The sequence below is a fragment of the Mandrillus leucophaeus genome, unplaced genomic scaffold, assembly GCF_000951045.1.
Source record: "Mandrillus leucophaeus isolate KB7577 unplaced genomic scaffold, Mleu.le_1.0 Scaffold1, whole genome shotgun sequence".
In the NCBI taxonomy this organism is placed as follows: domain Eukaryota; kingdom Metazoa; phylum Chordata; class Mammalia; order Primates; family Cercopithecidae; genus Mandrillus; species Mandrillus leucophaeus.
The window spans coordinates 7,324,250-7,338,029 of record NW_012098097.1 but is presented as its reverse complement, the minus strand read 5'-3'; the positions used below and the strand labels follow the sequence as shown (position 1 = coordinate 7,338,029).

The 13,780-nt window shown below is 50.4% G+C and overlaps 1 protein-coding gene across 2 annotated transcripts in view; it reads right to left on the bottom strand.

The window, feature by feature from the left end:
* Positions 1-13,780, bottom strand: part of CD300A (CD300a molecule) — a 23,487-nt gene that overhangs the window by 8,733 nt on the left and 974 nt on the right. The window contains exons 2-6 of one of the 2 annotated variants that reach the window (XM_011972581.1): positions 7,082-7,420; positions 6,259-6,412; positions 3,415-3,509; positions 1,482-1,519; positions 971-1,078 (exon numbers count right to left, since the gene is read on the bottom strand). In XM_011972581.1, the coding sequence (XP_011827971.1) occupies positions 971-1,078; positions 1,482-1,519; positions 3,415-3,509; positions 6,259-6,412; positions 7,082-7,420 (734 nt within the window). The remainder of the gene's footprint in view (positions 1-970; positions 1,079-1,481; positions 1,520-3,414; positions 3,510-6,258; positions 6,413-7,081; positions 7,421-13,780) is intronic. The other variant, XM_011972666.1, reaches the window with a different exon arrangement.

Sequence of the window (13,780 nt, the reverse complement as noted above, 5' to 3'; positions counted from 1 at the left end):
GAAAGGAAAGGAAGAAAGAAAGGAAAGGAAGAAAGAAAGGAAAGGAAGAAAGAAAGGAAAGGAAGAAAGAAAGGAAAGGAAGAAAGAAAGGAAAGAAAGAAAGAAAGAAAGAAAGAAAGAAAGTTGGCCAGGAGCCATCCAGGACCCTGGGTCCCCAGATGACCATCCTTATCCTCATTCTGACAGCTGGCGGGAGGTTAGGGAGGGGTGTGGCTATCAGAGGACCCAGAAGTTGCAGGACTGGATCCCCTCTTCCCCTGTCCGGTGCAAAACGGCGGCCTGGGGAGAATGGTACCAGGCTGGAGATACCCCAGGGAGTTGGGCCACTTTTCTAGGCAGACCAGCAACAGCGTCCCCTGTCACCCTGGTGCCAGCCCTCCATGGCACCACACAGCATGTCTGAGGGGCCCCTTCAGCTCCCAGGCCTGGGGAGTTCTTTACGCATCCCTGTCTGATGCTTACATCTCTCCCGATCCTCTCTGCCAAGTGACCCCCAGCTTCTGCTTGAACTCTCCCACTAGTAGGTGAGTCATGACCCAGGGAGGCAGCCCCCATCCCGTTATCCCAGTTGAAGGTGGCTGCGCCCAAGGGTTGACCCACAGCGGGTCACAGACAAAAACCTGGAAAGCAGAGTTGATGCCAAAGAGATGATGAGACCAAAACAGTGAGAAGTCTCAGTTTCTCACCTTGGTGCATGATACACAGCAGGTGCTTAACCCATGCTGGACTTCACGGACTCTCAGAGCCATAGCTGCTGGCCACCCCCCTAACTGCCCAGCCGCAATGACACCAAGCCCTTCTAAGGACCTCTACTCTGGCAAAATCAACACTTGTTCCATCTCCGTCTTCCACCCCTGACAGGCACAAGATCACCAAGCTCACCCCTTCCTTCCCCTTCTGCCCACCCTCCTAGAGGTGCCCTGGCACAGCCCAGGGGCCACATGCCCAGAAGCCGGGCTCCTGCACTTACCACGGTGCTGTATTCCACCTGCACCTCTCTTGGTGGTGCTGGCTCTTCCTGCAGAGGCCACGACAGTAGCTCCAGATTCGCGTAGTGCAGCTCACTCTGCTCGGCAGCCTGGGTGGGCGGGAGGTCCCAGGTGGGTGTCCACGGAGCCCTGCAGCCTCTGTCCCTGCATCTCTGCACGTGTCTCCCCCTCCTCTATGCTCTGAGCGCCTCAGCCCCCACTTCCCCTTCCTGCCTCCACCCCACTCCGTCCAGTAGTTCCCCAGGTCAGCTTCGCTGGGAGGGCCTCCCTTCATTCCATTTGCCCTGTTTGGGAGGGGACAGGCTGGCCAGGACTCAGAACAAGACCCAGTGACCACATCTCCCAGCATCGTTCGTCCTGCTCTGGGCAAGCTCCCCGCTCCATGCATCCACCATCCATCCTCCATTGGCCGATGGGACTGTCCAACTCCCCAGCATCCTCTGTACCCTCCACCCAGCCACCTGATACACCTCCTGCTGAAGCCCCCCTTACCTGCTTGGGGTTCTGGGACAGCTCTGAATGCTTACCAGCTAGAGATAAGAGGACAGGAAGGAGGTTGAATCCTGGAGCAAGGGCCAGGATGGAAGGTCCTACAAGCCTTCTGGGAAAAGGCCTTTCCCTAGAGACCTCAGCCCTGGGGACCTATCCCTTCAGGCCTGAAGCATGGTAGGAACTCAAGAGTTTGTTGAGTAAGACTCTGTCTCAAAATTAAAAAAAAGAGAAAAAGAAAACAAGAAATCATAGATGCATTTATAAAGGCATAGAAAAAAAGACTGGAAAGACATACCTCAGGTGCCAGTGCCTGGTTTTCTCTAGGTGGTGGGGTTTTTAGTTATCATTGATGATGGGGGATTTATTTCCTTCTTTGTGCTTTTACTCATTTTTCAAATTTCCTACAATAATCACATATATCCTTCTTAAGGGAGGAGTGAGAGCCTTTCTGGGTGAAAGGGCACAAAGGAAACCGAAAGGGACTCAGAACTCAAACAACCCAGTGGCGTCCACGTGAGTGCTAAAGTTTAGACTGGGGTTGCGAGAAAATGACACAAGCAAAGCAGACGGGAAAGAGGAAGTGATTTTCTTCCCATACACCCTGTACAGATCTACTATAGCTGATTTCTCCCCCAAAAGCCTGGGCCCCATGGGAGGCACTGGGGGTGTGTGTGAGCAGTGCCCCCACCAAGTATGCACCTACCTATCCTGCAGCTATGGGACAGGATAACCCCATCTCTTCCCACCCCAGTCTCACTGTAGCCTTGAAAGGCTTTGGACAAAGATTCCCCCGAGAATCTTCTGCCCATGGAATCCTGAACTCTCCAAACAGGGAGGAAGTTTCAGGCTTACACTTAACCTTGGCCAGGAATCTGCTCTCCTAGAGGACTGGTGGTCACACCTCCACTTGTTCCTCCGTTCCTGTGCTTATTCAATTCGCCTATCAGGTATTTATTGAGCACCTACTTACTGAGTGCCAAGAGTTCCTGTTCTCTCTTTTAATCTGAGCTCAGAGGAGGGCAGCTGGACTAGAGGTTGCCTGGAGCCCCCTAGGGTGCCCATTGTGGCTGGAGATATTGAATAACACATTAATTTGATGAATATTGGTTCTGTACCTCTTTGAAGCACATGCCTGTGGGAAGACAGGTGAGGACACCAGCAATGACAGTCTGGTTACCAAAAGGCTGTGACAGCAGAGGTACAGCCAGGAGGGGTCCCAAGTCACTCTATGGAGTCAAAGAAAAGGTCCCAGAGAAAAGAAAGTCTGAGGACCACCATGAGTCCACTGGGAGCAAGCTGGGGAGAGAGGGCAGGGGAGGCCCTCCAGGTGTCCAGAGCAAACCCAGAAGGAGAGAAGATGCTGAGGTTGAGGCTCTCATTAAAGGAGATACAAGAAGTTGGTTTCCAGGGTGCACAGATGGGGAGAGGGAGGTGGGTAGGGCCAGATGGTGGAGGGCCGTGACTCCTGGAGAGACCTGGACTTTTTATGGTGGGGGAGATCATGCAACGGTTTATTTTATTGTATAGACACGTGGGTCTTGTTGTGTTACACAGGCTGGTCTTGAATTCCTGGGCTCAAACAATCCTCCCATCTCAGCCTCCTGAGTAGCTGGAACTACAGATGCACATCACTGCACCCAGGTCACCATGCCAGGGTTTTAAACAGAAGAGGATCATTGCTTCATGGGCCAACCACCCTTGGGCTGGCAATGGGACTGCCTCCTGCTAGGGAGCCACCTCCCACAGCCTGTGACCACCACGCACAAGGATGCCTCCTCTGGGACCTGCCCTGTAGGATCACCCAGGGTGTGCGGTCTGGGTGTCGCATTTGATAGCAATACTGTGAGACGAGGACATAGCTTTGAAGATGAGTGTCTGTGGTCAAGACCTGACCACCCCAGGTGGGGCAGAGGGGTGTGGGGAGCCAACTCACCTTTGATCCGTTTCTGAAACATCCTCCAGGCTAGCAGGGAGGCCCCTATCAACAGAGGCAGCAACAATGCCAACAAGGAGAGGAGCAGCGGGAGCCTGGAGGAGGCACAGGGTGGTGAGGGCGGGGTGAACTTGACTTCTCCAATTTATTTTTTTTTAATTTTAATTTTTATTTATTTATTTTTGAGACAGGATCTGGCTCTGTTACCCAAAGGAGGCTGGAGTGCAGTGGTGATCATAGCTCACTGCGGCCTTGAACCCCTGGTCTCAAATGATCCTCCTGCCTCAGCCTCCTAAGTAGCTGGGTCTACAGGCACAGGCCACCACGGCTAATTTTTAAATTTTCTGTAGAGACATAATCTTGCTATATTGCCCAGTATGGTCTCAGACTCCTGGGCTCAAGCCACCCTCCTGCCTCAACCTCCCAAAGTGCTGGGATGACAGGCATGAGCCAACATACCTGGTCTCCTTCTCTAACTTTTTAAGTAGATAGATACGGTCAATTAAAAAAAAAAACAGACAGTATAAAGCCTCCTTTCTACACACCCCCCATTTACACATTCCCTAATTTCCCCACATACACACACACGCTGTTCTTAAGAACCTTCCAGAGTTTCTTCATGTGTATACAAGCAAATATGAATGTACAGGATTTCCCTTCTCTTTTCACACAAAGGAGGCCTCCTCTAACACTATTCTGGTTTTACTTTACAACACATCTTAGAAACGTCAGTTTCTTTATGCACGTCAGTGCATAAAGAAGTCCCTGCAGCTCTTTCCTATAGCTACAGGGTATTCCAACACATGTATAGACTGTGATTTATTTAAATGTTCCCTCTGAATGGGCATTTCCCCCAGTCCTTTGCAATGGTAAACGTTGCTTATAAATTGCCTTGCAGCTCCACCTTTTCACACCTGACCAGGCAGCAGCAGATTGACCAGGAGGCTGATGCAGCCCACCTTCAGGCCCCTCCATTCCTTGGGCCCCTTCCTTCATGCCTACGTTTGCATTCATGATTTTGTCATATTTTTCTTAGATTTCCCACCCACTAACCCACCCCGCAAACTGCACAACCTTCAGGCCCCACAGAACCCAGCGCTGCCACCTATGTGTATCTAAAGGGTAAGCTTCTAGAAGTGGCAAGTTCAAGCCTGAACTTTGCCTTGTCTTATATGTTGGCAGAAGTCTGTAGAGGGGTCTAGTAAAGAATCTGGCTGGCCTTCGTCCCCAGCTCTTAGGAGGGAGGCTCTAAATCCTTGGAATTTCCCAAGAATTAGGAGTGTCTTTGTTGTTCATGAATCACACCTGGACTTTGGTAAGAGACGAGACAATAGGATGGGGCTGGTCACCAGAAAGACCAACTACGTAATTAGAGATTTGGAGCCCTGAGCCGGCCCAACCTCCCAAAGAGGGATTGGAGGTGGAGATAGTTCAATCACATCATACCTATGTAATGAAACCCCAATAAAAACTCTGGACACCAAAGCTTGGAGGAGCTTCCTGGTTGATAAATATATTGAGGTTCAGGGGGGAGGGTGCAGGTGATGCTCCCTGATTTTAGCTGGAGAGGGCACAGAAACTGTTTGGGATCCTCCCAAGCCTTGTCTTATGTGTCTCTACATTGGCTGGTCCTAATCTTTATCCTTTATCCTTTATGATAAAACTGTAAGTATAATACTTTCCAGAGTTCTGAGTCTAACAAATTATTGAACCTGAGGGGGTCCTGGGAACCCCCAAATTTGCAGCCAGTTGGTCAGAAGTGTGGTGGCCTAGGGATCCCCAAAGTTCAACTGGCATCTAAATCAGGGTGGTCTTGAGGATATGGAAGCTCTTCACCTGTGGGGTCTGCACTAACTCTGAGTGGCTAGCACCAGGACTGAATTGTGGGGTTTTGTGCTGGAATAGGGAGTCCATGAATCCCAGAAATGGTTTGTGACTGCACATGTTTTTCTGAGGAGTGTCCATAGATGTCAGATTCTGTGTGGGGTTGGTGACCCCCAAAAAGGTTAAGAACCACTATTTAGAGAGGAGAACTCAAGGCTTTGGAGTCACATAAACCAGAATTGGAAGCTTAGCCTTAGCCTCTTGTAGCTACTTGACTGGACAAATTGCTTAACCTCTCTGAGTCTCTGTTTACTCATCTGTAAAACGGGGATTGATGTGGGTTGGCTGTGTCCCCACCCAAATCTTGTCTTGAATTGTAGCTCCCATATAATTCCCATGTGTTGTGGGAGGGACCCGGTGGGAAATAATTGAATCATGGGGGTGGTTTGCCCCACACTGTTCTTGTGGTAGTGAATAAGTCTCACGAGATCTGATGGTTTTATAAGAGGAGACCCCTTTTGCTTGGTTCTCATTCTCTGTCTCACCTGCTGCCACGTAAGACATGCCTTTTGCTTTCCGCCTTGATTGTGAGGCCTCCTCAGCCATGTGGAACTGTGAGTCCATTAAACCTCTTCCTCTTTATAATTTATCCAGTCTCGGGTATGTCTTTATCAACAGTGTGAAAACAGACTAATATTGGGAATGACAACAGTACAGGGCTGCAGTGAAGGGCAAACGAGAGCACTCATGTGAAGCATCTAACACGGGCCTCGTAGGATGTCACCAGCCCTCAGTAACTATCAGTTTCCTTCCATCTGCCCCCCGACTTCTCCCCGACCTGAGCCCCCGTCCAAAGCCAAGGGCAGGTCCAAGCCGGGGTGTACAGACTGTGGCTTCCAACCTGGGCCTGGGGCAAAGGGAGTGATGCACACCTATTGCTGACCCACATGGCTGAGGTCCCCGCCCTGGGCTCCTCCCCACACAGGGCCCCCTCCATGTCTCAGGGGCTAGGGTGCTTACTGTGAGCTCACGACCTCCTCATTTTCCTCCCAGTTGCTGGTACTGTGGGTGGCACTCACTGCAAACAGGGAAGTGGATGATACAGGTGGAAACACAGTTGTGATTGTTGAAGTCTTGGCTGCAGTGATGCTTGTAGGTGTCATTGACGTTGATGCTGGTGGCAAAACCACATTATCAGACCCAGGGAGCCGTCCTCCAGCTCTCCTACCCTCAGGATGCCTTTTTGGTTTGATTTCACATAAAATATCCACTCAGGAAGGGGGCAGGATGCAGGACCCCGGGGCCACAGTCTCTCCAGGACCCTCCTGGGCCAACTGGGCATTTCTGAACAGGACGCAGGTGCCACTCCCAATGGTCCTGATTTTCTATCCTGCTGATGAGGGTCCAGGTCTCCTGCAGGCCTCCCTGCTGCAGAGCAGTCTGTCTACACTGCAAATCTGACCTGTCTTGTGCTAAGGCTCCCCCTGAGGGCAGCAGCTTCCCATCTGGCCCCCCAGCCTCTCTGTGCAGCCTCACCCTTCCCCCACGCAGCTGCACTTCCGTGGGGCTGAGCCACAGGTGCGCTCCTGCCTCCTTCACAGGCAACGCTCTCTCAGCCCCCCTGTCACCGGACCCTCCCCTTCTTCAATACTGGGCAGACATGTCGGCTGCTCCAGGAAAGACCCCCTGACTATGTTCCCCTGGCCCCCACCTCTCTCTTACACACACACACACACACACACACACACACACACACAGAGTCAGCTTCACGTCTCTGACCTGATTCCTGCCCCAACAATTCCAACCTGAGCCTGTTTAGGCGCTGAGGGAAGGAGGGGCTCACCTGGGAACACGGACACCTCAACCTGGACTATGGGATCATGAAGGTCTTGGAGCCACGGTGTATCCACCCCACACCAGTATGTGCCTGCGTCCTCCTCTGTGAGGTTCTCCAAGGTCACTGTGAAGCTGAGGTTTTCAGGACTGTCCCTGATGGACACTCGGCTGTTCATTTTTCCTGCTGGCCCTTTGGTCTCCACAATCTTGTTACATTGGAGAACCCGTGGTGGTCTGCACCAGTATTTGTTGAGAGTCTTGTGTTTCTCCTCATACCAACACTGCACGCTCAGGGATCCCCCCACAGGGCCAGCCATGGTTCCGGGGCCTCTCAGAGCAAAACAGCCTGGAAAACACAAGCCTGAGTCCTGGCTCTTCCTCAGATGAGCCTGGTCAAGGGTGCCCTGGGGTCAGGGCCGCATGGACCCTGGGGGTGTGGAGGAGGTAGTGGCAGGCAGACAGACCTTGTTCAACCAGAAGCGGGGACTGAGAGGCTCCCTCCGTGCACAGGTGGAAATGGGGCAGAGGCTTTCCAAGGAGACTGGAAGAGCTCAGGCTGGGCGCCCTGGGGTCACCTCCTCCAAAGATTCCCCAACCGCACATCAGCACCCCCAGCCCTCAGCCCCTGACTCCTTCACCTCGTATCAGCTCCATCAGACAGATTTATACCTTGAGCATTCTCTTTTCTGCTCTGCAACCCCCAAGATTTTGCTCATAGCAGCCTCTTTCTCCAGCCCCCTGCCTCCTTTCCCTTACCCTTCCACCCCTCTCACCCACCGGGGGCCCCCTGCTTCCAAACCTGCCAGGACCGTGAGAACTCACGCCTCAGCACCTGCCCTCCCGGGAGGGCCACCCCAGCCCTGGGCGCTCTAGCAAGAGGAAGATCAGCCCTCATACTGATCTGGTCCCACCAAGGGGGCAAACCCGGGCAGTAATGGGGTTGTCAAGCCATTTTGACAAGAATACTGGCCGGGTACAGTGGGTCGCGCCTGTAATCCCAGCATTTCGGTAGGCAAAGGCAGGTGGATCACTTGAGGCCAGGAGTTCGAAACCAGCCTGGCCAACATGCTGAAACCCGTCTCTACTAAGAATACAAAATTTAGCTGGGTGTGGTGGTGCACACCTGTAATTGCAGCTACTGGGGAGGCTGAGGCTCGAGAATCTCTTCAATCCCGGAGGCAGAGGTTACGTTGAGCTGAGATCATACCACTGCACTCCAGCCTGAGTGACAGAGCAGAGACTCCCTCTCTAAAAAGAGTCACAAACGCAGAAGGCTCACTGACAAAAACTTCAGTTCATCCTGTGTCTTAGTTTGCCCAGCTCTCCTAGACTTAAATCTCAGAAATAAATGAGCTTCCTTGAAAATTATGTCTACCATTTTCCCAAATAATTCTCAGATGCAAAGCGGGGAGAGTAAGGTGATGGCTCGAAGCCAGCGTCGGCCGCCAAGCAGAGGACACATGGCCCCTGCCCAGGGCAGATGGGCATGTGCCTGCTGGGCAGTTATGTGTGCAGTGTCTCACTGCCCTTGTAATTCTGTGGCCCCATATTGGCCGGGGATGGCGGGAGGAGGGCTTGCTCTCCTTTCCTCAGGTTAGAACTTTTTTTTGAGGTGAAGTCTTGCTCTGTTGCCCAGGCTGGAGTGAAGTGGTGGGATCTCAGCTCACTGCAACCTCCACCTCCTGGGTTCAAGTGATCCTCCTGCCTCAGCCTGCTGAGTAGTTAGGATTATAGGCGTCCACCACACCCAGATAATTTTTGTGTTTTTAGTAGAGACAGGGCTTCATGTTGGCCAGGCTGATCTCGAACTCCTGACCTCAGGTGATCTGCCCGTCTTGGCTTCCCAAAATGCTGGGATTACAGGCATGAGCTACTGCACCTGGCCAAAACTCTTTAATTTTACTTACTGTTTCAAATCCTTAAATCTCCACATACATGAGACTTTGAGACCGCTCTAATGAAAGCCCCAGGTGGGTAGGGGTCTCCTTCTCATACCTTCAATGTCTACAGGTGCCTCGCACATGGTAGGCCCTCTCTAAAAACTTCAGTGCAAGCTCCTCCTCGACCCCATTGGCTCCACACCCAGCCCACGGCTGCCCAAAGATGATGACAAGCTCCTTGGTGCCTCTCCTCTCCTCGCCTGGATGTACAGATCCTCCTGCAGGGAAGGCCTTTCTAAGCTTGCCACAGGTGTGATGTTTCCTGTGATGTTTCTTGCCACAGGTGTGATGTTTCTCAGCGGCAATTGCCAGGACAAAGAGAAAGAACCTCAGAACCATCTGTGTTTACATCTCTACCCTATTACATATCAGCTGTGTGTTCCGGGGCAAGGTAGTTAACCTCTCAGAGCTTCAGACACCTCGCCTATAAAGTGGTGACAATTGTCCCTGACTCATATGGCCTTTGCGGGTGTTAAATGAGATCACAGGTGTAAAACACCTGGTAAATAAAATTAGGTTGAATCACATGAAATGGCTGATATTCAACCTTTTGACCAAGACAACAGGATTTCACATGACTTGAGCTAATAAAAATAGATAACCTTTGGGCTGGCCTAAATAAGACATGACAAGAGAAAAGGACCATAGATGAAGAAAGAATGAAGAGTCAAGATATTATTTTGTAGAAATTCCCTACATAAAATTCATAAACTTGGATGAATGTGATTTCCCAGAAAAACACAAATCACTAAAATTGACACATATTAACTGCTTAATAAGTAAATGGAGCCTGGGCAACATGGTGAGGTCCCATCTCTACAAAAAAATACAAAAATTAACCAGGTGTACTGGTGTACACGTGTGGTCCCAGTTACTCAGGAGGCTGAGGTAGGAGGATCATTTTAGCCCAGGAGGTCGAGGCTGCAGTGAGGTATGATTGCATCACCGTGCTTCAGCCTGGGTGACAGAGTGAGACCCTGACTCCAATAAATAAATAGGCCAGGTGCTGTGGCTCATGCCTGTAATCCTAGCACTTTGGGAGGCCAGAGTGGGAGGACTGCTTGAGCCTAGGCATTTGAGGCCAGCCTGGGCAATGTGGTGAGACCCTTATCTCTACCAAAAATACAAAAAATTAGCCAGGCATGGTGGCATGTGCCTGTATTCCCAGCTACTCAGGAGGCTGAGGCGGGAGGATCACTTGAGTCCAGGAGGTGGCGGTTGCAGTGAGCTGTGATCACACCACTGCACTCCAGCCTGGGCGACAGAGTGAGACCCTATCTCAAAAAATAAATAAATACTGTCAGTTCCCAGCCCACCTTCACCCAAGATACTGTTCCTGCTCCCTGTCCTGACCCGATTCCCTGCCTCTCCTGGGCTGCGAATCGTCATCTTTCTTTGTCCACGTTTTGGCTTCTCTCCTGACCTCAGTGACTCCACCACCTCTGCCCACAGCACCCAATCCTGTCTCTCGTCCTATCTCCAGTGTCTGACTTCCCTTTGGATTTAGTCTCTCTCCCCCACTCTCTCTCTTTCTCTTTCTCCTGATTAACTTCTTTCCTCTGAAATCTTGGATAAAAAACTGTCACCCAATCTCCCCAAAGCTCTGCCCCATCTGTCACCCAATGAGAGCTCTGCCCCAGTGACACCCAATGAAGGTGTCATTATAATTTAGAGATTGCGAAGTGTCAGAAAACCCTCCGTTTGCTTCCCCATTTACCTGGAACGACCACACGGATCCCCAGTGCTCCCACGCTTGTGTTTGTGTGCTTTCTCTCCTCCAACCCGAATCACCACCCCCAACCCCTCCAATCATAAACAGGAGACTGGGGACCACCTTGGGGCCAGGGTCCTCTACTAGGATATTCCTCTGTCATCTTAATGTTTTCCTTTAAGATCACAGAGTCTTGACCCATTAACTCTCAGATAAATGACTGAACTGTCCAACTCAAGAGGTCAGAAGAGGAACACACACACGCACATACACAACACAGAATACACACACACACACACAACAGAAAGAACAAGGTCATCTTTCACGAATTGGTGAATTCACAGAAATCAGTGAATTAAGAAACAGAAAAACAGTGGAGTTAGTATATACATTAATAAATGGATTTTTTTTGTAAGGGGTAAATGATTAACTATTTTATTTTATTTTTTTGAGACAGAGTTTCACTCTTGTCGCCCAGGCTGGAGGGCAGTGGTATCTCGGCTCACTGCAACCTTGGCCTCCTGGGTTCAAGTGACTCTCATGTCTCAGCCTCCCGAGTGGCTGGGACTACAGGGTGGGTGCTACCATGCCTGGCTAATTTTGTGTTTTTAGGAGACACGGGGTTTCACCATGTTGGCCAGGCTGGTCTCAAACTCCTGACCTCAAGTGATCCACCCGCCTTGGTCTCCCAAAGTGTTGGGATAACAGGCGTGAGCCAACGTGCCTGGCCTTAAACAATTAATTGGACTAGTGGGTAGCCAGACCAAAAAAAAAAAGACACAGACATAAAATTCAAAAGAAAAATAACAGTTTAATTTGCAATTCTCTACAAGTAAGTCTGTAAATCTGGACGACACCGATGATTTTTTAGGAAAATATAAATTATCAGTGTAGGCCAAGAATATACTTTTTTTTTTTTTTTAAGAGACAGGGTCTTGCTATATTGCCCAGGCCAGTCTCAGACTCCTGGGCTCAAGCTATCCTCCTACCTCAACCTCCCAAAATTCTGGGATTACAGAGGTGAGCCACTGCACCCAGCTAGTTATTAAGACCAGCTAGTTATTATGACTGTTATTAAGAAATTATTTCCCTTCCATCAAAAGAAAAGAAGCAAAACTCAGACAGTTTTACAAGTTAGTTCTTTCAAAACTTCAAGGAACAAATAATTTCAGTTTTATTTAAACATTTGCAGAGAACACAGAAACAGGGAGCTCTCCCTAATTCTTTTCATGAAGTCAGCATAATATATCAAGACAAACATCTGACCAGATCTCCTAATGTAATTCACCTCCTTCATAGCTGAAAGGATAAAAATAATAAGAATTTCTATAGGTAATAAAAATGGTATTTTGTGGGGGCCTGGAGCAGTGGTTCACGCCTATAATCCTACCACTTTGGGAGGCCAAGGCTGGCAGATTGACTGAGCTTAGGAGTTCAAGACCACCTTGGGCAACACGGTGAAACCCCGTCTCTACTAAAATAGAAAAAATTAGCCAGCAGTGGTGGCAAGTGCCTGTAATCCCAGCTACTCAAGAGACTGAGGCAGGAGAATTGTTTGAACCTGGGAGGTGGAGGTTGCAGTGAGTAGAGATCAAGCCACTGCACTCCAGCCTGGGTGACAGAGTGAGATTCTGTCTCCAAAAAAATAAATAAATAAAAATAAAATAAAAAATGTTTTGTAGGAGCCAGGTGTGGTGGTTCATGCCTGTAATCCCAGCATTTTGGGAGGACAAGGTGGAGGATCCCTTGATCCCAGGAGGTGGAGGCCAGCCTGGGCAACATGGTAAGACCCTGTCCCTAAAAAAAATTAAGAATCCAGCTGGGTGTGGTGGCACACACCTGTAGTTTCAGCTACTGGGGAGGTTGAGGTGGAAGGATCACTTGAGCCTGGAAGTTAGAGGCTGCAGTGAACCGTGACTGCACCACTGCACTCCAGTTTGGGTGATGGTGGGAGACCCTTTCTCAAAACATAAAAATGCTGGCCAGGCTTGGTGGCTCACGCCTGCAATCCCAGCACTTTGGGAGGCCAAGGTGGGTGGATCACATGAGGTCGGGAGTTTGAGACCAGCCTGACCAACATGGAGTAACCCCATCTCTACTAAAAATACAAAATTAGCCAGACATGGTGGTGCATGCCTGTAATCTCAGCTACTCAGGAGGCTGAGGCAGGAGAATCACTTGAACCCGGGAGGTGGAGTTTGCAGTGAGCCGAGATCGCGCCCTTGCACTCCAGCCTGGGCAATAAGAACAAAACTCCATCTCAAAAAAGAAAAAAAAATTAATAAATAAAAGTGAAAATGCTTTGTGGATAGTTGTGAGTGGATCCCTTCTTCCTACTAATGAGAAGCTCTGGTCCTTTTCCCCCGAGTCAGCGACAGGGCAGGGACAGCCACCACCACTGCGTCTGCTGGGCCTCATTCTGGCTGTACCAGCCAATGAGTCAATGGGAGAAAGAGAAACAGATATCAGACAGGAACTGAAAACTCCCCATGCACACCGATCCTATGGAAACAGAAGAACAACCAAGAGAATCGCAGGAGCACCAGTCATGGGAGGATGACCCGTTTCCAAGTCAAGACACCAAAAGTAATAACCTTCCCACAGACAAGTAGTTAGCAAATATAATTGCAGAAAACCTCTGATCTGTAAGGAAAGCAACCAAAAAGATGTAAAATATCCTAGAAGTAGGCCTGAGGAGTCTGCACAGGACCCGTCTGAGAAGAGCAGTGGATGTGACTGAAGGCACAGTGGGTGACTCTACGGGAGGAAGCCCTGCGCTTGGACAGGGAAGGCTCAACCCCACGCTTCTCTGCCCGGCCTTTTCCCTCCTTGCCCTCCCTACCACCTTTTCTGTCCCCTCTGTCCCATATGCCCTTCTTGGAGAGGACTGACCCCTGGTTCTCAGGCCCACGCAACGGCTAACCGTAGCCAGGCCTGCCTCGGGACTTCCTCTGCTCAGGCTCCAGCCGCTGGACTGCCCTGGTTAAATCTCCACATTCCAGAGACTATTGACCCGCTCCCCACTCCCACCCTACCTCCCCCACCGCCCCACCCC